The sequence below is a fragment of the Coptis chinensis genome, chromosome 2, assembly GCF_015680905.1.
Source record: "Coptis chinensis isolate HL-2020 chromosome 2, ASM1568090v1, whole genome shotgun sequence".
NCBI classification, from domain to species: Eukaryota; Viridiplantae; Streptophyta; class Magnoliopsida; order Ranunculales; family Ranunculaceae; genus Coptis; species Coptis chinensis.
In genome coordinates this window covers 94,360,954-94,384,600 of record NC_141457.1, presented here as the reverse complement: position 1 = coordinate 94,384,600, position 23,647 = coordinate 94,360,954, and the positions used below count along the sequence as shown (strand labels likewise).

The 23,647-nt window shown below is 37.3% G+C and overlaps 2 protein-coding genes, 1 long non-coding RNA gene and 1 pseudogene across 24 annotated transcripts in view; all 4 read right to left on the bottom strand.

The window, feature by feature from the left end:
• Nucleotides 1-123: 123 nt before the first annotated feature.
• LOC147519154 (receptor-like protein 1) overlaps nt 124-23,647 on the bottom strand; it is a 55,730-nt gene continuing 32,206 nt past the window's right edge. The window contains exon 5 of the mRNA XM_086590811.1: nt 124-2,244. Within this exon, the coding sequence (XP_086446937.1) occupies nt 141-1,184 (1,044 nt within the window). The 5' untranslated portion in view covers nt 1,185-2,244 and the 3' untranslated portion in view covers nt 124-140. The remainder of the gene's footprint in view (nt 2,245-23,647) is intronic.
• On the bottom strand, nt 5,467-7,181 carry LOC147519160 (peptidyl-prolyl cis-trans isomerase FKBP62-like; annotated as a pseudogene). The gene is made up of 8 exons (XR_015214485.1): nt 7,139-7,181; nt 6,868-6,933; nt 6,636-6,722; nt 6,364-6,549; nt 6,156-6,278; nt 5,927-6,072; nt 5,713-5,839; nt 5,467-5,603 (listed from the first exon to the last, which is right to left on the bottom strand). The product of XR_015214485.1 is annotated as a peptidyl-prolyl cis-trans isomerase FKBP62-like (transcript).
• LOC147519159 (uncharacterized) lies at nt 7,312-15,282 on the bottom strand. Of its 20 annotated transcripts, XR_015212048.1 has the most exons (10): nt 14,878-15,247; nt 14,285-14,723; nt 13,413-13,621; nt 12,512-12,712; nt 11,494-12,049; nt 11,006-11,383; nt 10,817-10,901; nt 9,865-9,895; nt 7,485-9,034; nt 7,312-7,388 (listed from the first exon to the last, which is right to left on the bottom strand). It is a non-coding gene; the product is annotated as an uncharacterized LOC147519159 (long non-coding RNA). The 20 variants fall into 20 exon arrangements; XR_015212046.1 differs by adding an exon at nt 12,208-12,349 and having other exon boundaries at nt 9,865-11,383; nt 14,878-15,282; XR_015212039.1 differs by having other exon boundaries at nt 9,865-10,901; nt 14,878-15,265.
• LOC147519158 (uncharacterized) lies at nt 21,059-23,542 on the bottom strand. Of its 2 annotated transcripts, none has more exons than XM_086590820.1 (4): nt 23,292-23,542; nt 22,719-23,193; nt 22,402-22,602; nt 21,059-22,264 (listed from the first exon to the last, which is right to left on the bottom strand). In XM_086590820.1, the coding sequence occupies exons 2-4, from the start codon at nt 22,957-22,959 to the stop codon at nt 21,840-21,842; spliced, it is 867 nt and encodes a 288-aa protein (XP_086446946.1). In that variant the 5' UTR covers nt 22,960-23,193; nt 23,292-23,542; the 3' UTR covers nt 21,059-21,839. The 2 variants fall into 2 exon arrangements, with proteins under 2 accessions (XP_086446946.1, XP_086446945.1); XM_086590819.1 differs by having other exon boundaries at nt 23,342-23,542.

The following is a 23,647-nucleotide window of genomic DNA, read 5'->3' as shown; positions in this document are numbered from 1 at the left end:
GATGTTTAATGAACAAGCTGCATTGGTCATTCAAGCTATGCCATAAGAAACTAAGAAAAATTGCATTCCCCTGATTAAATAATATATGTGATAACCGGTACTTGGAATGTCAAATTGCCAAGATGTTCAAATATATTGGATTACTTTGAACAAAATGGAAATATGAAGCTCAAGCATGCATCAATGAAATTGAACCACAATCCACGCCAATTGGGGTTGACATAGAGAACAATTACAAATCCAAGCAAGTAGACAACGTAAGTAGCTGCAAAACTTGAAAGGAAGCTGATAGGATCAATCCCAAACTTCTGTGCGAGTCCAGCTTGTCTGAGTGTCACTGAAATGACTGAATCTTTTGAGGTGTTGCACTTTTGCAGAGGTAGTCCACAAAGAGACGGGTTGCCCTCGTAACTAGATACATCAAATGTGCTGAACTGCGCTTTATCTGGAACCCGACCAGATAAATTGTTGTAGGCCACAATGAAGACCTCCAATGTGTTTATACCAATAAGCTCTGATGGAATCTGTCCACTCAATTTGTTGTGAGAAAGATCCATGCTCTCTAATTGCTTTAGATCTGCCAAGCTTTTCGGAATTGATCCTGTTAACTGATTGTTGGACAAATTCAAAGCACGGATTGCAATTAGAGCTCCTAGTTCGGGCGGTATGTCACCAGTGAATTCGTTGCATGACAAGTCCATTCCAGCCATGTAATTAAGAATGTCACCCCTGTAAGAATCAGACCTACTTTTTGTCACGAAGTCGACTTCTTCTTGTTCTTCGTATTGTTCAAGTAAAATTAGTTCTCTGTCTCCATCAAAATGATTTGGGTACCTATACGTGCTTCTTCCAAAAGAAAAAAATATTTGATCGGCAAATGAAGGTTCAACAGTTCCATTCTTTCCAAATGTGGTGTTGCTGAAGCACGCAGGTATTGGTCCAATAAATGCGTTATGGGAAAGATCCAGTATAAGTATCTTATTCAGCTGACAAAATTCATGGGGAATTGAACCACTCAAATAATTTCCTTTCAAAAGAATAATTCTCAGATTCGAAAGTAAGGCAAGCCAATTGGGGATGCTACCAGATAAGTTGTTATGCTTAAGGTCTAATGTCACTAAGTTTGGGGTTTTGAGTAATGCCTCTGGCATTAATCCTGTGAGATTATTTACTTGCAAATGCATATATTGCAAGTTTGGCAAGTTCAGACAAGAAGGTAAGGGACCTGAAAGGTAGTTTTGAGAAAGGTCTAAAAAAACTAAATTAACTAAGCTGCAGAACTCTAATGGAATAGGACCATCAAATGAATTATTGCGCAGGACAAGTGTCCCTAACTCTGTTAAATTACCTATCCAAGTAGGAATTTCACCCGATATACGGTTTCGGCTTAGGTCCAATGTTTGTAGAGAAGAGAATTTAGACGGAGTAAGATTTGGGATAATTCCAGTGAATTGATTACCATTGAGACGTAGATACTCCAACGAAATGTTAAAAAGATTAGGAGATATTTGACCATCTAGTCTATTATTTGATAGTATCAATACTGTAAGCGACTACTCATGGCCAAACTCTCTGGTATTTCTCCTGAGAAGTTATTATTCGACAAATCTAAAATCTCTAAGTCTTTTATGTTACCCAGTGAGCTTGGAATATTACCTTCTAAGCTATTTTTAGACAAATTTAGAATCGACAGGCTTGGAAATATGTCGCCGATATTTGTTGGAAGTTTCCCTTGAATTTGATTGTTGGAGATGTCAATTAAAGTTAAGTTCAGCATAGGACTTGATGGCAAACGAATATCACCGTTAATTGAGTTGTTTCCTAAAATTAAATGTTCTAACAGTGAATTATTTTCAAATAACCAGGTGGGGAACTTTCCATGTAAGTTGTTATGGGAGAGGTCTACTTCTCTCAAGTCATACTGGTTATGGTGAAAATTTAGAAGGTCACTTGTTGACGTGTTAAGGTTACATTTTGATAAATGGAGAGCCTTTAATTGATTTTTATGATTAGCCAATGGCATGAAAGATAGGGAACTCTGATCAAACTGGTTTCGACTAAGTGAAATGTACTCTAAAGATATCAGGTTAGATGTAAGAGATGAAGGAATGTTTCCACTCAGTTGATTATCAGAGAAGTCTACCATTCTAAGAGACGTCAAATTATTGAGACATGGAGGAAGGATCCCTTCAAACTTGTTCTGACTAAGATCTAGCTCCTGAAGCTTCGTCAATTCACAAAATCCTATAAACCATGTTATCCAAAAAGACAAGTAAATGAAAGTGTTATTGACTTGACGGAGTTGAGACTATTCGAACTTGCCCTGCCCCATATACTAAAATTTTCTTGACTATAAGTGATTGCTAGACTCTGTTTTGTTAGATGACTTGTCTTGACTCTTGACTCTTGACTCTTGATATAAGATATGAGGACGTCTAGTATGTGCAGGGTGTATGGCTCAGCAGGCCTAAAAAGACATAGATCCATCCAGTACCTTGTGGAGCAATACACCCTCAATTTCTATGTATAAGTGGCCCAGATTCATCCTCACTTTCTCTCTCCTGCGCACACTAGATTTCTTCATAAGATATTACTTGAGACTTTGAAGTCATAGAACGTATAGGAGGTTATTATGAGTTGAGACTATACAAACTTGACAATTGGTTAAAGTGATATTAAGAGGACGGAAATAAGAATTGAAAGGTGAATTATTGGATGTCCGATCCTATTGTCAACATGACGTCCAATTTTTCCAAAGTCTCGTGAAATTTGCAATCGGATAACCCACTTAGCCCGGCCCATTATAGACTTTTTATTATTTGGTAACTGGCCTATTATAGACCTACTCTCCTCACCCAAAAACTAAAAGACATATTTCCCCCAAGTTATGTTGTCCACTAGCTGCCTTTTGTTCCGTTTTTAAGCATCAGCTGAAGCAAAATATACCACTTTGGGAGTTGAAGTTGGGGAGGCACGTCGAATCGATGGTAATGGAAATACGTAATTAATGTATATATATATATTTTTTATCAAATTCCATAATATAATACTTCTATTATTCCTCAACTATATGACATCAAGTAAAATTGTTAGTATAATTTTGTGGACGGCTATAACTATGCATGTATATTAGACCAACTTTTGTTGCTAGTGCCACACTGCCACTTAGAGAGATTTTAGTTTAACACTGTATAACTCCGGCTATGATGCTCATCATATATCGCAGTCACTGATCACACTTGAGAGAATTCATGACAATACAATGCATCATTCCTATACTTTTATAGGCATAGCTTATACCGCAACACTAGAAGTTGAATCGTGTGTCTTCCTTAAAATGGTATTTTGGCTAGGCTTCAACTGCATTGAATTCGTTTGATCAGAAGGTCAGTAACAACATACCTGAAATAAGAAATGCACAAAATAAATGGAAATAAAAAATCTCACCTCTTAACTACAAGAGTGAAATCATCCACGCATTTAATCCCAATTTATAGCATCATTCCACCAAGAGCGGCGATACATGTCTTTAGATACTCTGTCATTAGTCAAGAGTAAATAATGTTTTATTTTGTTGAATCCGCCTGTTTGCATGAATTAGGAGTTTTTAGGTTGTGCCTCGTGTTTGATTGAGTTGCTACACTTTTCACAAACCAGGGAGAGACATTGTTTCCACTTGGTTTGTATATATATACTTGTAAGTTGTATGTATGCATCTTGAAAGAATGTGCTTGCAACTCTGTATTTTTGAAACTCTCTCGATAGGAATATTGGAATCCAAATCAGTATAGAAATCAGCAATATTATTTAGGAAAGTTTGAAGGAGCTATATTTTACCCTCGTTCCTTTTGCGGCATATGTTTTGGTTTCAATCGGTTACCCCATTATACCATGGACTATGGAAGATTAAATGCAGTTAACAAGATTTAATTCAACACCCAATGCAAACACTCCACACTACCATCTTCGGGGCCATTGCCGAAAGTGGTAATCTATCAACGTAAAGAACCAAAGGGAAGATGAAATAAGATGATACAATAACGCCACACCGCCAAAAATCTGGGGAATTAGTCCCGCTCACATTACTCTGAAGTGTCCATATATTTGGTATGCGATTAGTTTCAATGCCAACTAAGCAATTTCCCTTTGGAAGGTACAAGCATTCCGGTATATCGTGATCCCTCAAAATCTTGGCAACCCTCTTCGAAAATGTTCCACATGATTTGGGCCTTGTTGACTAATCAGTTAAGCGCTGAAACAAAACGCAAATCATTTTAGAGTAGTAAGAATTCTGAGGTATCACCTTCGTCATTCTTCCTCAATAATCAAGATCTTCCATCTAACGGGATTCATCATGGCACAAATTTCACATCTGAGCATTGCATTGCAGTACATAAAACCCTAACAAATTACTTCTGGTTTCAAAGGGAAAAACCAAGCAGAAGACACTAAATTTCAAGACTCCGCCCCTTGAGCAGAGGGGAGCAAGTAAAGCGAAAAAAAATATGAATGAGTGATTTTGAGTTATCCCCGAAACTTATGTCGCGTTTTGTGTTTAACTCCCAAAATTTGAAACTTCACAATTATACCCCCAATCGGTCTCAAACCTCTAATAGAACTGTTCATTTTTTTCATAATACCTAAACTACCCTTTCAAGAAATCCCCTAAAGAAAATTTTATTGAGATTCTTTGAGATTTTATTTTGTTAAATCCCCTAAAGAAAATTCAAGACCAGTGCTACCCAATTGAGACGAGATTCCAATTTTTTGCAATAGGGACAACCAAAAATTTGTACTTCAACTCCTCTTAACTTCCTCACTTTCTCTGAAATTTAACCCATCAAAGACGATGAAGAAGAAGAAAACCATAGGTTCATCACCTGTCTTCATCCATCTTCGCTAGACTGCTCAATTCCTCCTCCCAAAACATTAGTTGTTGTTGGAGAGAAGCGAACTGGATTTTATATTGTTGGGGAAAAAAAGAGTCAACCAAAGGAGTAGTTTGGGCATTATGAAAAAAAATGAACAGTTCTATTAGAGATTTGAGATCGATTGGGGGTCTAATTGTGAAGTTTCAAAATTTGGGGGTTAAACACAAAAAACGACATAAGTTTGGAGGGATAACTCAAAATCACCCAATATGAATTACCCATTCATGAATAATCATAAATACATAATGAGAAAATACCCTTTTAATCAATAATCAGAAATATGTGACATAAATATCCTTTTATCAATAATCAGAAGAGTTTTACAAAGACTCTAAACTCCGGACCGTAACCTACCAACCGCAAAGATTAAGAAATATTGCGACTCTAACTACTAAGACGCCAAACGAAGGCATCCAATGAACACCTCATCATCCAACGCTTTGTGCTCTCGCTTTATCTTTCTTTGCTTTTCTAAGGATAGATAATATTTGTCAAGAGAACAATCAACTTAAACCAAAGAAAAGTAGCCCTCACAATTTTTCATTGAAGGTCAAGAACTTACATTAGTATCAAGTGTTTCTAATTTCCTCATCTTGGCAAATATGTTGCCATAAAACTGAGCATCCTTATTGTACTCCTTCATTTTTTTTCCTTCAAGACTTTATACTCAAGCTTTTACGTCCCCAGGTTTCAACAAAGATTCCACCCCAACATACATTCAATCAATAGACAATGGACATCAATGAATTAGCCGGTACAATGAAAAAACGATAATACATACATTTGTTGGGATCAATTTCCGACGCCTTCTTAATATCAATCTCAAGAAGGTCCAAATCAGCCACCGGATGTAAGCTTGGGCTCGTCTATAGAGTGCCTTGACATTCGTGACTCTCAAGTTCTAGTACCTACAATATTATTAATGGAACATTAATCCTCGGGCCCCTTGCTTTGATGCGATTTGAGTTGTAGGTATAAGTTGGTCCTTGAGCTACCTTTGTGCAAAAGCTTCTCTGCTTTTGTAGTCCTTTAACTTCAGCTTGCAAGGCTGCATTGTTCGATTGCAGCTTACTTTCAGAACCTTGGACTGTTTCTTTTCCTTTTCACTGAAGTTGGTGTCATATTCAATAAATTTACCAGCCTGATTACTAGAAGATTTTAAGTCAGATGCAATAACACAAAATCATATCTAAAATGATTTGATCCTACTAAAAACTATCTTGCCTTTTCATATCTTTTTGAAGCCTTGCCATATTTTCCAGCTCTGAATGCTACATTTCCTTCCTCTTTCTTCCTACCAGCAGCTTCAATTTTCTCAGGTGTGTTCATGTCCCATGATTCTCTCTCCTCATGATAGAAAAGGACAATTTTAAACTCACTCATACCAAGCACAATGCAAGAGCCGCACAAAGAGAAATCTCACTGAAGATACCTTGACAAAGGATTCAAGCTCAACTTCATAGTATAATACTCTATAATGTTGAATTCGGGGGAACAACAGCCAATTCTTGCTTGGATTCAGATGAACCGAAACCATATTCTGGAGCAATAGTCAACTCTGCAACCTCCCCTTTCTTCATTGTCATGACAGCTCTATCAAGTCCATCAACAATTTGCTCTGCAAAATGTAAAGACTACACTTCAAGATCGGTTTAATATTGTTAACAAAGAAAGCATGCAAAGTCCACCGACATGAAAAATTACCTTCATCCATCTTGAACTCAAATAGCTCATCATCGCCATCCTTCTTCAGAAATACAGTTCCATCTTGCAACTTCCCAATAAGTTTCAACGCCGGACAAATGAGATAACATTATTATGCACACTACAACGCATCCCATTTCACTAAGAACTCCTACAATTTATTACAATAACAAAAATCGAATTAATGCTCCTTATTATCCACTGTTCCGTCATTTGGACGCTCAAAATTCACCTTTAGCCACTGTTCCTTCATTTGGACGCCATAACCTTCTCCTTCCTTGACGATCTTCTTTATAACCTTCTTGTCATTAGTCATTTCAATTTTCTTCCACGAAACCAATTCAAGAGTTATATGAAGTGTGGCACTTGGTGGCACTGGCGCTTTCAAAGACTGGAGGTCGGTCGACCCACCTCCCCAAAGCCATCCGAAAGTACAATCACGATGTAAGTGACAGGTTCCACAATCTGCACAATTCAGTGATTTCCACTTCAAGCAAACTTACATTGTGGCTTCACCGTTAGGAGAACCTTTTCTCCCTTCTTCATTGTCTTTACCGCTTTAGATAGTCTTTGCGGCGAAAAGAACCCGGTGCAAAGGCGAAACATGCATCCCGCTAGAGAAGTCGAACAAAGACAAGCAACTAGCATTCACTCTAAAGTAAGGTACAAAACTCCCACCATCACCAACGGTAAACTCCACCCCTTCCAGTTTAGAAACCATCGTACCATCCTCAAGCTGAGCTTCATATTTAACTGCAGAATGGACAAAAAGGAAGCAGGTAAAATAATCACGCAATTCCATCTCACTAAAATCAACTAAATGATGCAATATGCAGGTCAATAACACACCAAGCACTTCATCGAGGTCCTTTGGATTCTCCCACTTCAATCCATTTCAAAATCAACAATTTTCTTCCATAGGCAAGAAATACTAGCAAGGAAAATAACAGACCAGTACCAGATATATGTTTGTTTGCATGATAAAAAGTCATTCTCAAACATATTTATCTACAGTCGCCATGGAAAATATAACACATATGACCACTAAAGGTTATGTTAAAATATTCGACGATTCGGACACCAAAGCGTCTCACATTTGTAAGACTGGATGTCTAAACCAGTAAGTAACGAAGGCTATAAACGAGCAATTAAACAGTTATATGAAGAGTCCCAAATAGAACTGGTAAAAGAGTTCAGCTATTCAATCTTGGCTCATTCTTGGTGTGTTCAAACTCAGCTCGTGTTAAAAAGACAACTAGGTTTTAATTCACTACAATTCTACAGTGGTTAAGTGACTGAGTTACTCGGGATCAAGTCAAATTCGGCTCGCTCGAGCTCACACATACTGCAAGATGAGTCAAGCCTGACGACATCTTCAAGCTTATTTAGAAACAAATAAACGAACCGAGCTTGACCATATTGAAGCTCTAATTGTTGACTGTAAGACCAGCCTGTCCCTAGGCAACAAAGTGACAAACTATACCAAAATAGTGTAGCACTCTCCATTTTGTACATCAAACCGAATACAAGAAAAGATTCTTATGATAAATGAGGACAATCAAAGTGTCTTACATTTCTAAAAATGAACACTCATTCTAATACCACATTATCTAACAACAAAACTTTCACAATATTTCTCACCATAAATAAATAAAATAAATCGCACTCAAAGTTTGAGAATTGAGAAAGTTTTCGGGTACTCACAATGCAAGTTAATAATACTAGTATACTGCAAAGCAATGGGAGTGGGCGGAGTTGCGGAGTGAGAGAGAGATGGGTTCCGGGTCGAGAGAGATATGAGAGAGAAGAAAGAGTGTTTGGCGAGAGAAAGAGGACAGACAGACTACCGAATAACATTTTGGGCCCACATACCGCCCAGAACGCTCACTTGATTATGTGAAAAACCAAGCCCTAGGCTTTTAGCCATTATTATAAAAAAATCATTGCCCCCAGTCTCACCCTAGAAACTCACATAGAGAAGAAAGAAGAAGAAAAGAGGAGCCGCCTCTCTCAATAGTCAGCAATCATGGGTATGATGTATGCAAACCAACCCTTTCTATTGTTATTGTTCATCTTTCATCGTTGAATGAGTGAAGATGGTGTCTCATTTTTGCAGGTATCCCTCGTGATTCGATGCACAAGAGACGTGCAACTGGTGGAAAGAAGAAGACTTGGGGGAAGAAGCGAAAGTAAACGAACCCTCTCACTTAATCTCATTTGTTATATAAAGTATTGATTTTTATACATTGTTATATAAGTATAATTAAGATATACTTAATTCTAGTACATCGGCAGTATGTAGTTAAGCTTCGTTGGTATGCACCATTGATATTCGTATGTGGCAGTGTGCATTACTAACTCAGACATCACCTGTATTGCCTCACAAGTCACAACAACACCTGCAATCAAATCAGATTCCACCAACACAATGGCTGCAGTAGGATGATCCAGAATATCAACCGTATCAAGCAAAATATTTTCAAAGAACATTATCTCACACCAAGACAGAAATTACTAATGAGCCTATCAAATCTCTCATCAAGAATCATACCTTCTGGCAGATTCTGTAGACTCATAAAATTATTCCAAAGCAGTTCAGTAATGAACAATCCCAAAAACATTGCTAAATTAATTTCAATTCTTATTCTGAATTTAGATAAGGTACTCGATCCAATCATAAAGAACATTCTCCTTTAAAAGCTCATAAATGAAAATGATGAAGGCCATTTATCAATGGACACAGTATCACAAGAAAAACTACATGACGACTGATGTGAGGTTCGCAGGATAATTGAGACACTTGGACCCCCAACAAATGTATGTAGTCTGTGCCTATCTGATTTATCAGTAAACATGTAAGAGTTACAGATGAAGACAGAAACACCCAGCATTACTACAGATATGGAAAGTTCTCCGACTAAGTATTCACAACATTATTGGAAAATTCCAAACACATGTATGTAACTTGGAATAATCAGCCTAGAAATATACAAAGATGGGAGAAATGAGTATAATCAGATTAACTGTTCTAATATCAAATATAGAATCTAGTCTTATCACTCACTAGATACAAGCACCATCAGAGTTTCGACAAGACGGTAACCCTAAATTCTCCGCTCTTACCTTACAATATCTGAAACTGGAAGCAATGAAGTATGCATAGTTACTTAGTAGTAAATAATGTCATCATAACAAAATATGGGACGTTGTACATTAGTAGCATTAATACCTTAACTTGTTCAGAATTGGACCGCCTTCTCCTGGAAAACAAAAACTGGCATATGTAAATACAAATACGTAATGCTCCATTCATAATATATTTAAATTAGATGAAATTAAAAAGATCAGCACTTTAGCAGGATAAAGTTGACAATGACATCCTTCAACAAAGAATTTAGTAGAGAAAAGAACTAATATTGAGTGCTGAACATAAAGGAGGTGCATAGATGCGTACATTGGACTCAAATGGCTTTGAATGCACCAAGTCAGAAGATAAATACAATTGTTTAGAATGTCAAATACATCATACTTTATTCCTTGTTTGCTTACTCATTTACTCCTCTTAATTAAAGTCATTTCTCTTCAAAAATCTCTTAAAATGGAACAAGGAAACCTTTGGGATTTTTTCTCTCAAATTTCAACTCTTAAACATCAATTAAATCATCTCCGTTCCCTCCCTATGGATAATGAAGCCCTGTCCCAAGTAAAGTCTATTTCTAATTTTATTAATACCTTACACACTAAAAAAGAGGATTAATGGAGACAGAACTCTAGATTAACTATACTTACAGATCAACCTTTCCATGCTACTGCTAATGTTAGAAGGAGTAGAAATAAAAATGATAAATTGCAAACTGATTCAGGTGATTGGCTTCTTAAAAGGGAAGACATAGCTGATTACCTTCGTCACTCTTTCTCCTCCCTTTCGATTCTTCCTCAACTCAGACTATGTCTCCTGCCTCAGATGACTCTCTAATGTATATATCTAACTTATTTGATTGTCTTATTACACCTTCTAGTAATGATTTCCTTACTTCTTGTCTATCAAGTAAAAAAAATTAAAAAGTACTAAAATGTACGAACGGTCATAAATCTCCTGGCCAGCTGGATTGCATGAGATCCCTGCCCTTTCGCGAACATAGTTAGACGTCAAGGAATATATATGGTTCAAAAGTTCTTACACTGCACTGGCATCATGCACGTGCGATGCACGTGTTCACATTATAGGCTTATCACATTGTGAGAAATTCAAGAGCTTGAGGCATCCTGGGAAAAAGACGGCTTAGCATTATCACAGGACAAACAGGGAAACACCTATATTGTGATGAGCAAGAAAGAAGTATGAGCAAGAAGATGAAAAGTTGTATTACCAATTTAGATATAAATCTTAAATAATATAGTATTTGCATTCTATGAAAAGGCGTTGGAGCCTTGGAGGTACTTAAGTTGGTCTGACAGCAATGCAGCCATGCAGGAGATACTTTTACAAGAATAAGTTGCAGGCTCATTTCAAACATTATAAGTAGAGGAGCATCTCCACAGTCGAAGCATTCACTATAAGCAGCAAGATGAATTTTCCTGGTACTTCAATATTTACTGAGACTCAGAAGCCTTATATTGTAATGCTTCTCACACAACTTCTGTAAGCTAGCATGGCCTTGCTCTCCAAGACAGCTATTGATGTAGGAATAACCCCTCCTGTATCTGTAATCTTGCAGCCATCCTTCATACACCCATGAATAGCACTTCTGCAGTTATGCATATAAAGACAACAATATAAAACAAAGTTATTGCATGAAGTGGATGTGTACATAGAAAAAATGAATAATTAAGTAGAAAAGATAATGACCATACTTACATATAACAACTGATCATTGAATGGGAAAGATGATGTTTACTGCCAGGAGCACATGAAAATGTAGAGTGCTTCGAAATATTCACCTACGCATAACTTCTCTGTAGACAACATTGCGTGAGTAAATGCACTGTCTGCCGTTCAGATGTCCATTTTTCACCAATATCTTGGTGTTTCTCTTTCACACTGCTCTCGACAGAGCAACATAAAGTTGCCCATGAGTGAAAATGTGATAAGGCAGGTAGATTCCAACGTGCGGAATTGTCTAACCTTGGGATTTGTTTATAGTAAAATCGAAACTCAGACATAATGGAAATTGCTTTCTCGTAAGTACAAAAGGAATTAGAGGATATTCAGAAGATTTAAGAGGTATTCGAGGCAAGAAAGTCGTCGAACCTGAAATGTTTCCACTGACGATGATTTCAACAAATATAAAGTTTGAGTAGAAACCTCGACACAACAATTTTGTACCATTGCATAGTCCTTTACCCGGATTAATACACACTATCCTTATTTACAATGTCTATTAAGTTGGAATGATTTATCAGATAGCAAGTACCTGCATTGAACATATTGGGGGGTTTTCAATAAATAACCATATTGGGACCTTTTCAACATATATTATTGGATCTATAGGGGCTAACTGTACTTTCTCAAGTAGTCAAGTCAAAAAACATTATATAGAATGTGGAAAGGTATAGTTTAGAGAATACCCACCTACCGAGAAAAGTGGAATCCCATAAAATAGGATGTACAGGATTAGTCCAATCCATACATAAACTTCAGGACTATATTTCTGTTTCAGGACTTCTACAGCCATATAGTAAGGACTTCTGACTATATAATTCTGTTTTAGGACCTGTGCAACCATATAGTAAGGACTTCCAAGTATTTCAGTTAACAACTCGCCTATAAGAAATTAAGTTTCTTATATAGTGGTAAAATAAACTGCATATGCTCATAGTACATAGTTACTTTATAATATTATTTCTAGAAATTCAAGGACATAGAGAATACGTACCAGGACAGATGCACCTTGATGGAACACTCTGTTTCCAGTAAGCTAAATGGACTTACTTTATAACAACAACATTGTTCTTCAGTCATATTTTCACGTCGGTTTCTCTTTCACTGCGCTGCCGCTCTCGACGATCATGAATTGCATTGCCATTAAGTAATAATAATGAGCTCTCTTGGGCAGAGTTCTCCATTTTGAATGCACCTGAATTATACAGTGGTCAAAAGATCACATACAACTTGATCAGTAAATACAAACACCACTAAAATTATATCCAAACTAACTATTATAAAAATTAGTGAATATAAACAACACTAACATCATAAATCTTACCATTTTCTCAAATATCTAACAGAAGGCTGGGAGTCGGTCTATAGAAAGTGCAGGTATATAGAAAAACAAAGATTCTTAAGATATGCTGGAAACTCGCGACGTTGAAAATTAAGATGAATGAGGCAGAGACTAACACATATATACTATCAACATGAACAAACCATTTGATATTTTTCTTTTACATTTCTTTTACATGAACAACTAGTTTTTATACAACAATTGTTAATCTACTAAGTAGTAGCACACCTAAAATGGTGCAAGTCCTGGGAAACCTCCAATAAATCTGTATATGTTGATGATTTTGTAGCTGTAAGCAACTTATTCACTTTTAATTGCTCTTATGGTTTGCTTCTAAATAACATTAGTTAGACCATAATAAATAAAACCATATATGAAGTATCATGTAGCTCTACATAGTACTAAACTTAAGAATCAATACTTCATATAAGTGGGTCCAAAATTTGCCTCACATAAGGCCATTTATGCCATCTTTCTCGCCAGCCATAATGCAGTGATAATTATCAAAGAGCAGTAACTTCCTCTCAACTTTCTAAGAGCAGTAGAATCTTACCTCATAACAAAAGGGAATTGATGCTGGAAGTCACAAACACACTAAAACGAATTTGTTGTGAACCAGACATGTGGTGGCGTAATTGACTTGGAACCACATTGGAAAAATCTTTCAATAACATCATTCATCAAATCATATACTCCCAATTCATTCATCAAACAGGATGCTGAATTGTTCCCAAGTGCAGTGTTCTTTGCAGCTTGCTAAATCTGAAGTGGAAAGCGAGAACCCGGCTTGTTGTTACAGGTGGTCGCGAAGCTTTGGAAAAATAAAAAATGAATCTAAATCTTCCAAATCATTATATGCCACAAACATTGCATAATCTTTACCTATATCGTGAACATAGCCTCTGTTTATATGGTTAACCTCCACCCATATAAACACCAATATTGGGAAGTTTGGTAATAGGTGGAAGATAAATATTTACTTTAGAAAAAGGGAGATAATTCATAGGCATAGTTAACATGGGTATACTGTTTTAATGAATAAATATGAGTATAGTAGTGTTATGTTCTTCTGTATCTATTTCGGTGCTATGTCACAATGCTTCCCATGTTTTCCCTCTGCAAAATGAGTTGACACACATGGCTTCTATGGAAATTAATTATTCTCAGAGACAAAAACACACTTCGGTCGCAGAGTATTGGCATATGCCATGTACCATTTTAGTTGTGCAGTGGTTAACACAGGAACAAGGGCATATTCATGTTTATATGGACACTCACAATCTGGCGACTGGCGATCTCTTTGATCATCTGTCTTGTCAATCATAATGTATACCGATTACAGTATAGTAAAATAATGATACAAACTAACACGGTATAGTAAAAAACAATGATACAACGCAGTGGGTGTGGTTCATTGTGTTGTACCTGGTTAATGATCGATGAGCACCTTAAATTCAACTCTGAAGATCAACATTTACACATTGTTCATGTGGGAAGCTCCATATAGAAAATTGATGTGAACATGTAAGCTCCCCAAGCAACCATGATCATATATACATTCACAGTTCAGTTAGTAACATCTATTATTAGTGAATGGAGTAACAACAATAAAAACCCATTAAGAAAAAAAAAATGAGAAAAAAATAGGAAATATGGAAGCAAGACTTTGGTATATACAAAGTCTATTTCAGACATTTCGTAAAACATATTGTTTTTTTTTTTTGTATAAAATTACAATTGGTGCAAATATGAGTAAAGTGAGAGAGCTAGAACATACCTTTTTTAATTATCAAAGCCCCACGAAACATCAATTTATCATCATCAGGATAATAATATTCATACCCCTTTCACACGTTTCTATTTACTGCATAAAACCCAAAATCACTTTGGTCCAAGATACAAAATATCTTCCATGCATTTCGTCAAACATGTTGAGACAACAATCCAAAAATCCACATTTCCAATACAGAAACACTCAAATGGTTTTCGGAAAACCCAGATTCGATAAGAAAACAAACCTTTTGTCTCCCTACCAAAATAAATTTAACACAGTAGCAATGCAGCAACCTTGAATTGGTTCTTGGTGCCAAAGTTCAAAATCTTGTCACTCACTTCAATTCTCAGATAGTTTATGATACTTTCAACATGTGATTAACAAAGATTTCCATTCAACATGTTTACACAATCTTATGAATATTCTTTTCTGTGTAAACAGTAGCGGTGAGCGATCGAAGATTGAAGAAAGAGCAAAAGCCGGAGACAACGAAGGAGAGGAATATTCCAGAAATGTCGAGATAATATATTTAGATACTACAAAGACGAAAATACCCCCACAATAGATAGGAAAAGACTAAATTACCCCTGTGACGTACGTGAAAAATACTATTCATCATACCCAGATTTTTCTAATATAGTAAGATAGTGTGTGCTGGTCAGTTTTTTGCTCAGTTCATAAGAGGGGCATTCTGAAAATTCGCTAACGCAGTTTCACAATTCTTATTTAGTTCAAAAAGAAAATTCCCATTCATATAAGATGCATAAGCCTGCATATTTACAAATAACAATAATAAAACGAAAAACGAAATCGACTGAGAGAAGGAGCAGAAATTTAGAAGACGTGATTATATATACATGCAAAATTGACTATACATGGAGATTGTGATTAATTACAATTAGATAGAAGGAAAATTACCTGGGAAGAAAAAGATATAGAACTTGTTGTTGTAAGCAGATAAAAGAAAACAATAGAAGACAAGGACAGAATAACAGGTAATAACCAAGGCGCAGATTAAGTCAGTCCCCAGGAAAGATTTCCCTTCCAATGGTGCGAGAAAGGCAACAATGGCGTCTTCCTCCACGAGGATTCAATGGTTAACAAAGCGACTTTGCACTAGAACAGACTACCCTCTAGAACGGCTATATAACTCTCTCTGGCGGCTGACAGGAAGAAGAGAAGAAGAATATGGGTGATTTATTATTTCTGTGAAGTGGGATGAATGTACAGTACCCACGAGTTCTGTTTCTGTTTCGCTGGATGAAGGGCTGTGTATGCACGAGTTCTCTCTTTGCGTCTCTCTCTCTCTGTTCTGTGATGATCTCTCTCTCTGAACACAGCAGTGTTTATATAGAGGTATGATCGGTTATCAGATGGGAGAAGAACACCTCTCCAAGTCGGTTTCACAAATCCAACTTGAAGTAGAACTCTAGCCGAAACTTGCTGCAAAAGCAAAAAACAAGTTTAGGCAATTGGTAATCCACTAGACGGCCACCCGGTATTGACCAATGCCAAGCCTTGACGACTTCGGCTCGTCTCTTGGTGGGGCGGGCGGCATTGTGGCTTTGGGTGAGTCCTCCCTCCTAACACAAAAGCCTTTGTACCCTAAGGGCACACCCTTATGCTAGAGGATCACCTCATATACCTCACTTGCTAGTGGTGGTTCACCAATGTGGGACTAAACAACACACAAGTGTTTTGAAATACACTTGGAGATTCCAAATATCCCCCACTATTTCAAAATACTAATAGTCCCCACTATTTTGGAATAGGATATTACAAAAGAAATGGGTTAACAAAATGCCGAGAGAATCAAAAAAACAATGCATAAGATCTTTGGTGCTTTTCGGGGAACTGAACCGGTCATAGGGTAACATGTCTTATAATACGTTGAAAGTGGTGGATTAAAAATCTTTGAACCAACATTCCCTTGTAGTAAAATAGAGGACATGCACCCACATTGCTCTTTCATTATATGTCCGTTACTGGCGTGTTTGCTTTTTTTGGCCCTTAGCGCTTACACCGTGTTATGTGAATGCTTCTAAAGTATTTGCTGAATACTCATAAGAACCCCACCAGTTCTACATTCACGTAGGGTGGATATCCATCAAGTGTACATAGCGGTTAGAATACACTATCTCATAAAAATAAGGACTATGGATTCCATTAAGAGTAAAATAACTCATCCTTTCTCATTGCTATTCAAGTTATACAAAAAGTATACAAAAAATGCTATCTAGTCATAGGGTGGAACGCCTCAAAGAAAGACAATAGCATACCGGAGGGACGAGGTGACTTGTTTTCCCTTTGAACCTACTTCATGGGATCTCCAATCACATAGGTGGGGTTCTAGCGTCGGTGTCGCCCTCTATCTAAGGCAAAAGTCCCATCCCCTCGACCTTTCAACCACTTGTCTCCCCGGCGGTTTTGTCGGAGGATCGGCCAAATTTAACTCGACCTCACATAATCTAGAACCACAACTCCATATTCCAAAAGGTTTGCTTTATAGATTTGTAGTCTCGCAGACGAATATGCCCGCTTTCCCATTATACAATTTGCTCTTTGCTTTTGCTATCGCTATCGCTTGGATCCACAATGCATAGATGCAAATTGGAGGCGGTTTTGTACCAATAGGAAGATCTGCCAAGAGGTTTTAAGCCCTTCGGCCTCGGACTTGCTTTATCTAAAGCAATAAGCTCGGACTCCATGGTGGAACGAGCTATCAAGGTCTGCTTAGAAGATTTCCAAGCGACTGCACCTCCACCTAGGGTGAAAATATAACCACTAGTGGACTTGATATCATGAGAATCAGATATCCAGTTTGCATCACAATAACCCTCTATCACAGGTGGAGTTTGTCTAAACCGTATGCCGTAATTCATTGTTCCTCTCAAATACTTGGCTAGTCTCTCTAATGCACTCCAATGTTCCTGACTAGGACAGTGAGTGTATCTGCTTAACATGCTAACTGCATAAGCAATGTCAGGTCTAGTGCAATTCATCAAGTACATGAGACTACCAATAATTTGGGCATATCTAGACTGCAGGACACCATGTTGAGCATTTTTCCGAAGTTCACTATTTGCCTCATAAGGTGTCGACACAGGCTTACTATCATAAAACTTAAACTTCTTCAAAAACTTCTCAACATAATGCTCTTGTGAAAGCGTATAGCCATCAGCGGTTTACGATGATTTTGATTCCAAGAATCACATCGACTTCTCCCAAATCCTTCATTTCAAATTGGGAGGATAAAACATCTTGGTGTTTCTCACAACATCAAGGCTAGGACTCATGATTAACATGTCATCCACATATAGATGATAATCACATATGTATTCACATCAAAAGATTTAAAGTAAATACATTTATCGGTATTATTTTTATGTGATATCCATTAGACATCATGACATTGTCAAACTTTTTCATGCCATTGTTTTGGCTTGTTTCAACCCATATAAAGACTTAACTAACTTGGCATACCTTATGCTCATTCCCTCGTACTATCGTGCCACCAGTGCATCATATATATTTCTTCATCAAGATCACCATTCAAAATCAGTTTTTACATCCATTTGATGAATAAATAAATTATGAATAGCAAATTTAGAGCCATTAGAACTCTTATAGAAGAAATCCTAGTTACTGGGGTTCCTCGAGAATCCCTCGACTACAAGTCTAGCCTTGTATTTCTCAATAGAACCATCCGGTTTCAATTTCTTTTGAAGATCCACTTGTAATGTATAGGTTTAAGCCCGAGGTAGATCAACTATTTCCCATGTGTGATTAGCTATAATTGAATCTAGTTAAAGTGTATAGCATCCTTCCGAAAATGTGCATCTCGAGAACGATTGCCTCGTTATCGTCCACGGGATCATCATCAAGAAGAAACGTGTAAAAGTCATCACCAAAATTGGTGGATTTTTCGTCTCTTTTACTCTTCCGAATTTCTTGTTCGAAAATTCGGGATCCGGCTGATTGTTGTTCACGAGGAGCAACCAACCTCTCAATGCCAATTTTCAAAGGAAACAAATTCTCAAAGAAATCAGCATTTTTACTCTCTATAATAGTGTTAGCATCGACAAGATTATTATCAGATTTTACTACTAAAAATCTATATGCAGCACTATTATGAGCATAACCAATGAACATACAATCAACAGTTCTAGGTCCCAATTTTCTCTTTTTAGGCTCATTCACAAGAACCTTTGCCAGACACCCCCACATTTTTAAGTATGTCAGGTTAGGTACATGACCTTTCCATAACTCATATGGTGTCTTATTCCCTGTTTTCTTGTTGGGTATCCTATTCTGTATATGGCAAGCAGATAGGATTGCTTCCCCCCACAAGTTAAGGGAAGCTCCAGAACTTACAAGCATAGCATTCATCATCTCTTTTAATGTTCTATTCTTTCGTTCGGCTACTCCATTAGACTCAGGAAAGTATGGTGGAGTAGTCTCATGAATAATGTCATTCTTGTCACAAAAGTCCTGGAAGGGATTAGACTCATATTCTCCACCCCGGACCGAAGTCTTTTGATCTTACGATCCAAATTGGTTTTCAACTTCACTTTTGTACTTGAGAAACATCTCACTTTGCCTCATGCTTGTTTCTAAGTAAATATACCATGGTGTACCTAGAGAAGTCATCTATAAATGTAATATAATAAAACTTCCCCTCAGACATAGTACTTACGAATTCACCCAAATCCATTATGAATAAGAGTTAGTAATCCAGTTTTATCTCTAGAAACAGTTCTGCAGGGTTTCTTTGTGGCTTTAGTCTCATCACATATCTCACATTTATCATTAGAAAAATCCGAAATATCAGACAATAAACCACATGCTTTCATCCTTTTCATATACTGAACATTCACATGTCCTAGTCTACCATGCCATATATTAAAAGAGTCAAGCAAGTAAGCAGAAGCAGATTCATCCTTATTAATAATAATGTTGTCAAGAACATTCAACATGAAAAGACCACTGTTATTACAATAACCTTTACCAACAAAACTCTCATTCTTTGTCAGAACGAACTTGTCACTCTCAAAAGTCACCTTGACGCCAACTTTTCCGAAGGGACCATTGAAATCAGATTCGGCGAATCTCGGGAACATGAAGAACATTACTAAGTGAAAGGGTTTTCCACGAAGTTAACTTCAGAAGAATCTTGCCCTGTTCCTCAACAGGAACAGACCTAGAGTTACCCATATAGACCTTTTCATCTTTCACTAGTATGTAGTTTGAGAAGGCTTCAACATCACCACAGACGTGGCGGGTGGCACCAGAATCTAGTACCCAGTTCTTCTTCCAATTAGCCATAAACACTTGTGACACTACAGCAGCAATAATATCATCTCCCTCAACTATATAAGCATTGGGAGGATCATCGATGTCTTTCTTGTGCTGCGAAAAAAAAGCCCTATGTCGGGCTTACCCTGAAACATAACAATTTCCATTGTCAGTACCACTCCTTTTAAAAGAAGTGCCTTTGACCTTGAAATTCTTATTTTTGGTGTACTTCTGCTTTTTAGAGGTTTTGTTAGATTTGCTGGGATTACCTTCAACGATATTGGCTTTAGAATGGAATTCCTTAGACAACACCTCATCCCGAGTCTTGTTCTTTTCCTCTATGTGAATGTGAATGATCACATCCTCAAGAGTCATCTCTTTAAACTTATCTTCATACTATTCTTATAGTGTTTCCAAGACTCGGGGAGTTTCTCAATCAAACATCCAGCAACAAAGGTTTCGGGTAAATTAATACCCTCAGTTTTCAAATCATTAATTAGCACATGATAATCATGGATTTGAGACGTTACATCTCTATCCTCTCTCATATGGAACTTTAGAAAAGTCCCAATATCATATTTCTGAGTACCAGCATCCTCTATTATGTATTTTTTGTTCAAACTCTCCCATATATCATGTGCATTCTTATTTGAACAATAAATATAAAAAATTTCATTGGACAAGGTACTCAAAATAGCATGACGACATACCTTATTCCCATTAAGCCAAGCAGCTTGATTCCTTTCGAAATCATTAGAACCCTCCACGGGTGCTGTATCAGTGAGATACTTTGCATAGTTGAGACATCTAGGGCTGTGAACATCCTTTCTCTTCATCTCTTGAAGTGTGAACCGTTGAAGGATTCAATCTTTGACACATTGGGTAAGTTGCGAGCATTCAGTAGAGGTGCAGCATCTCTCATAGACGAAGTAACTTCCATGACTCCAGAATTGGTTTCTTTGATCAGCGTGGTGTCAACAGGTGTAGACATATTGATCTTTCCTTAAGATTGTTTTAAGCAGATAAAAGAAAACAATAGAAGACAAGGACAGAATAACAGGTAATAACCAAGGTGCGGATTAAAACATCCTTAAGGAAAAATTTAAGCCCTTTCAATGGTGCGAAAAGGCAACGATGGCGTCTTCCTCATAGGATTCAATGGTTAACAGCAGCCTGACTTTGCACTAGAACAGACTACCCTCTAGAACGGCTATATAACTCTCTCTGGCGGCTGACAGGAAGAAGAGAAGAAGAATATGGGTGATTTATTGTTTCTGTGAAGTGGGATGAATGTACAGTACCCACGAGTTTTGTTTCTGTTTCGCTGGATGAAGGGCTGTGTATGCACGAGTTCTCTCTTTGCGTCTCTCTCTCTGAACACAGCAGTGTTTATATAGAGGTATGATCGGTTATCAGATGGGAGAAGAACACCTCTCCAAGTCGGTTTCACAAATCCAACTTGAAGTAGAACTCTAGCCGAAATTTGCTGCAAAAGCAAAAAACAAGTTTAGACAATTGGTAATCCACTACCCACTAGCCCAAGCCCAAGCCCGACGCGACTCGGTTCGGTTTGGTGCGGGCGGGTGGCTTTGGGTGAGTCCTCCCTCCTAACACAAAAGCCTTTGTACCCTAAGGGCACGCCCTTATGCTAGAGGATCACCTCATATACCTCACTTGCTAGTGGTGGTTCACCAATGTGGGACTAAACAACACACAAGTGTTTTGAAATACACTTGGAGATTCCAACACTTGTCGTGGTGATGAAGGACACAATCATGCAACGCAAGAGCTAAGGAGCTCCGTGTATACAATGTTCCTAGTATGAACTCCCGGGAAGCCACACAATGCTCCATTATTTACTAAGATCTTTGTTGTACTTCTGGATACACCTCTAGACATTGCAACATACAGTTAAAGGTGCCCATGACTGAAGACATGATTTGGCAAGTATATACCGACAATTGGTATAGTCTGTCCTTGGGACTTATTGATGGTAAGTGCAAAGCTTAGACAAACTGGGAACTGCTTCCTTGTAATGACGAAAGGGAGCTTAATGTCATCAGATGATGACAGTGGTATACGTGGTATGAAAACAGGTTTACCACAGAAACTTCCAATCACTATTTCTGCATAGATAAGTTTTCTAAAAAATCCGCGGCAGAGCATCCTTGTTCCATTGCATAGACATATTACCGCAATATACAAAAATTGAAGTGGCGTACCTTCTCCAGCATCAGTCACGGTTGATGATGTACATGCAACATTGTTTCTAATATCATTACCAATGCCATCATCGCTGTAATTTACTTCGTCATCATCATGGATGTTAAGATCGACTTCAACATTTGATTCCAAGTCAGATGTAGAATTGAATGATAAAGCATAAGAGCATTTTTAAAATGGAAAATGTAAAGTAATAAATACATAGCACAATAAATAGCAAGACAAAATAAAAGTAGAGTTATGTAATTACCATTACGGCAAAGACTAACTTCTAAAGAGTTGTTGAGAATCCTTAGTGAGCCACCAATGTTCTGACCATTAAGTCTAGATGTTTCCGAGTTCAAATGTTGTTCCATAACTTCGAGAAAATGGTCCTTTTTCGAGTCACCATTAATAAGTGTTGCGGGTTTAGATGTAGAAGTAGCACTTTTAATTGTCGAAGTTCTGTGAACTATTTAAGTAATATCAGTCATATGAGAATAAGTTAGTAATATTAGCAAAAAATAAAGTAGCTGCAATAACAAGAATAAGTAATAGTATTGATAACTAATACAAATAGGAATATACCTAATGGCATCACATTCAACGCAGGGGGACGTGATTTTTTCGATGATGTAATGATATTCGATGATTTTACAGGAAGTAATTGTTGCTCTGCTGAATGTTGAGGTTGCTGCATATGCAATTGCATAGCAGATCTGCGGTTACATTCACTAACTCTTTTGCGTTCTCTTAGCAAAGACCTCTGTTCATCAGATAGGTTTTCCAAATGCTTCCTGTAGTTAGCACGACGATGTTCCAATTGCATTGACCTTTGTTCACCACAAAGCCTTTCCCAACGTTCTTTGCGTCAAAGGCAATCACGGTTAGCCTGTATAATACGCTGCTCTTCAGACATATTTAGACGATGTATTCTCATTTGAAGGCGTTGACGTTATAGATGTGCAACTCTATCTTCCTGAGTCATATTATTCATTCGCTTCCTATATCAACTAATGATAATGGGACACTGATCATCAGCCATAATGTTCCGCAATTGATTCTGTAGCAAGCAACAATCAATGCGATAAGTTTTTTTTTTTAAAAAAAAAGACATTCAGTTATTTATGAATGTTCAAACTTTAAGAGTTCAATACTTACCCTAAAACACTAAAACGAAATCCAAATTGATAACACAGTACACTTCGTACCTGCGGTTGCTCTGATTACAAAATCGTTTCTAACGTGAATGACAAATACGCAGTTGTTGTTGCGAGTTTTCCAGAGAGAAAGTTGAGAATCGAAGGGTTTCATTTTTTCCAGAGATTTCCAGAGTTTTTGCTGGGATCACCAAAAAAAACCCCAGAGTTTTGGGTGAGGTTCGAGCAACGAAGGGTCCTTTTTGTTTTTTTCATCTCCATTTTTTTATTTTTAAAACACGTGTCAAACAGATAAAGATGTGCGAACATTCGGCTCACTCGCCTACGCCTCATTACAACATAGAAGATTTTGAAGAA

What these genes read in the sequence shown, in the direction of transcription:
- LOC147519158 (XM_086590820.1), bottom strand. Translation starts at nt 22,959, where the DNA reads ATGCAATTGGAACATCGTCGTGCTAACTACAGGAAGCATTTGGAAAAC. An exon ending in GTTGAATGTGATGCCATTAG is followed by an intron (nt 22,603 to 22,718) that starts GTATATTCCTAT and finishes TTACTTAAATAG; the next exon opens with TTCACAGAACTTCGACAATT. An exon ending in AGTTAGTCTTTGCCGTAATG is followed by an intron (nt 22,265 to 22,401) that starts GTAATTACATAA and finishes CAAATGTTGAAG; the next exon opens with TCGATCTTAACATCCATGAT.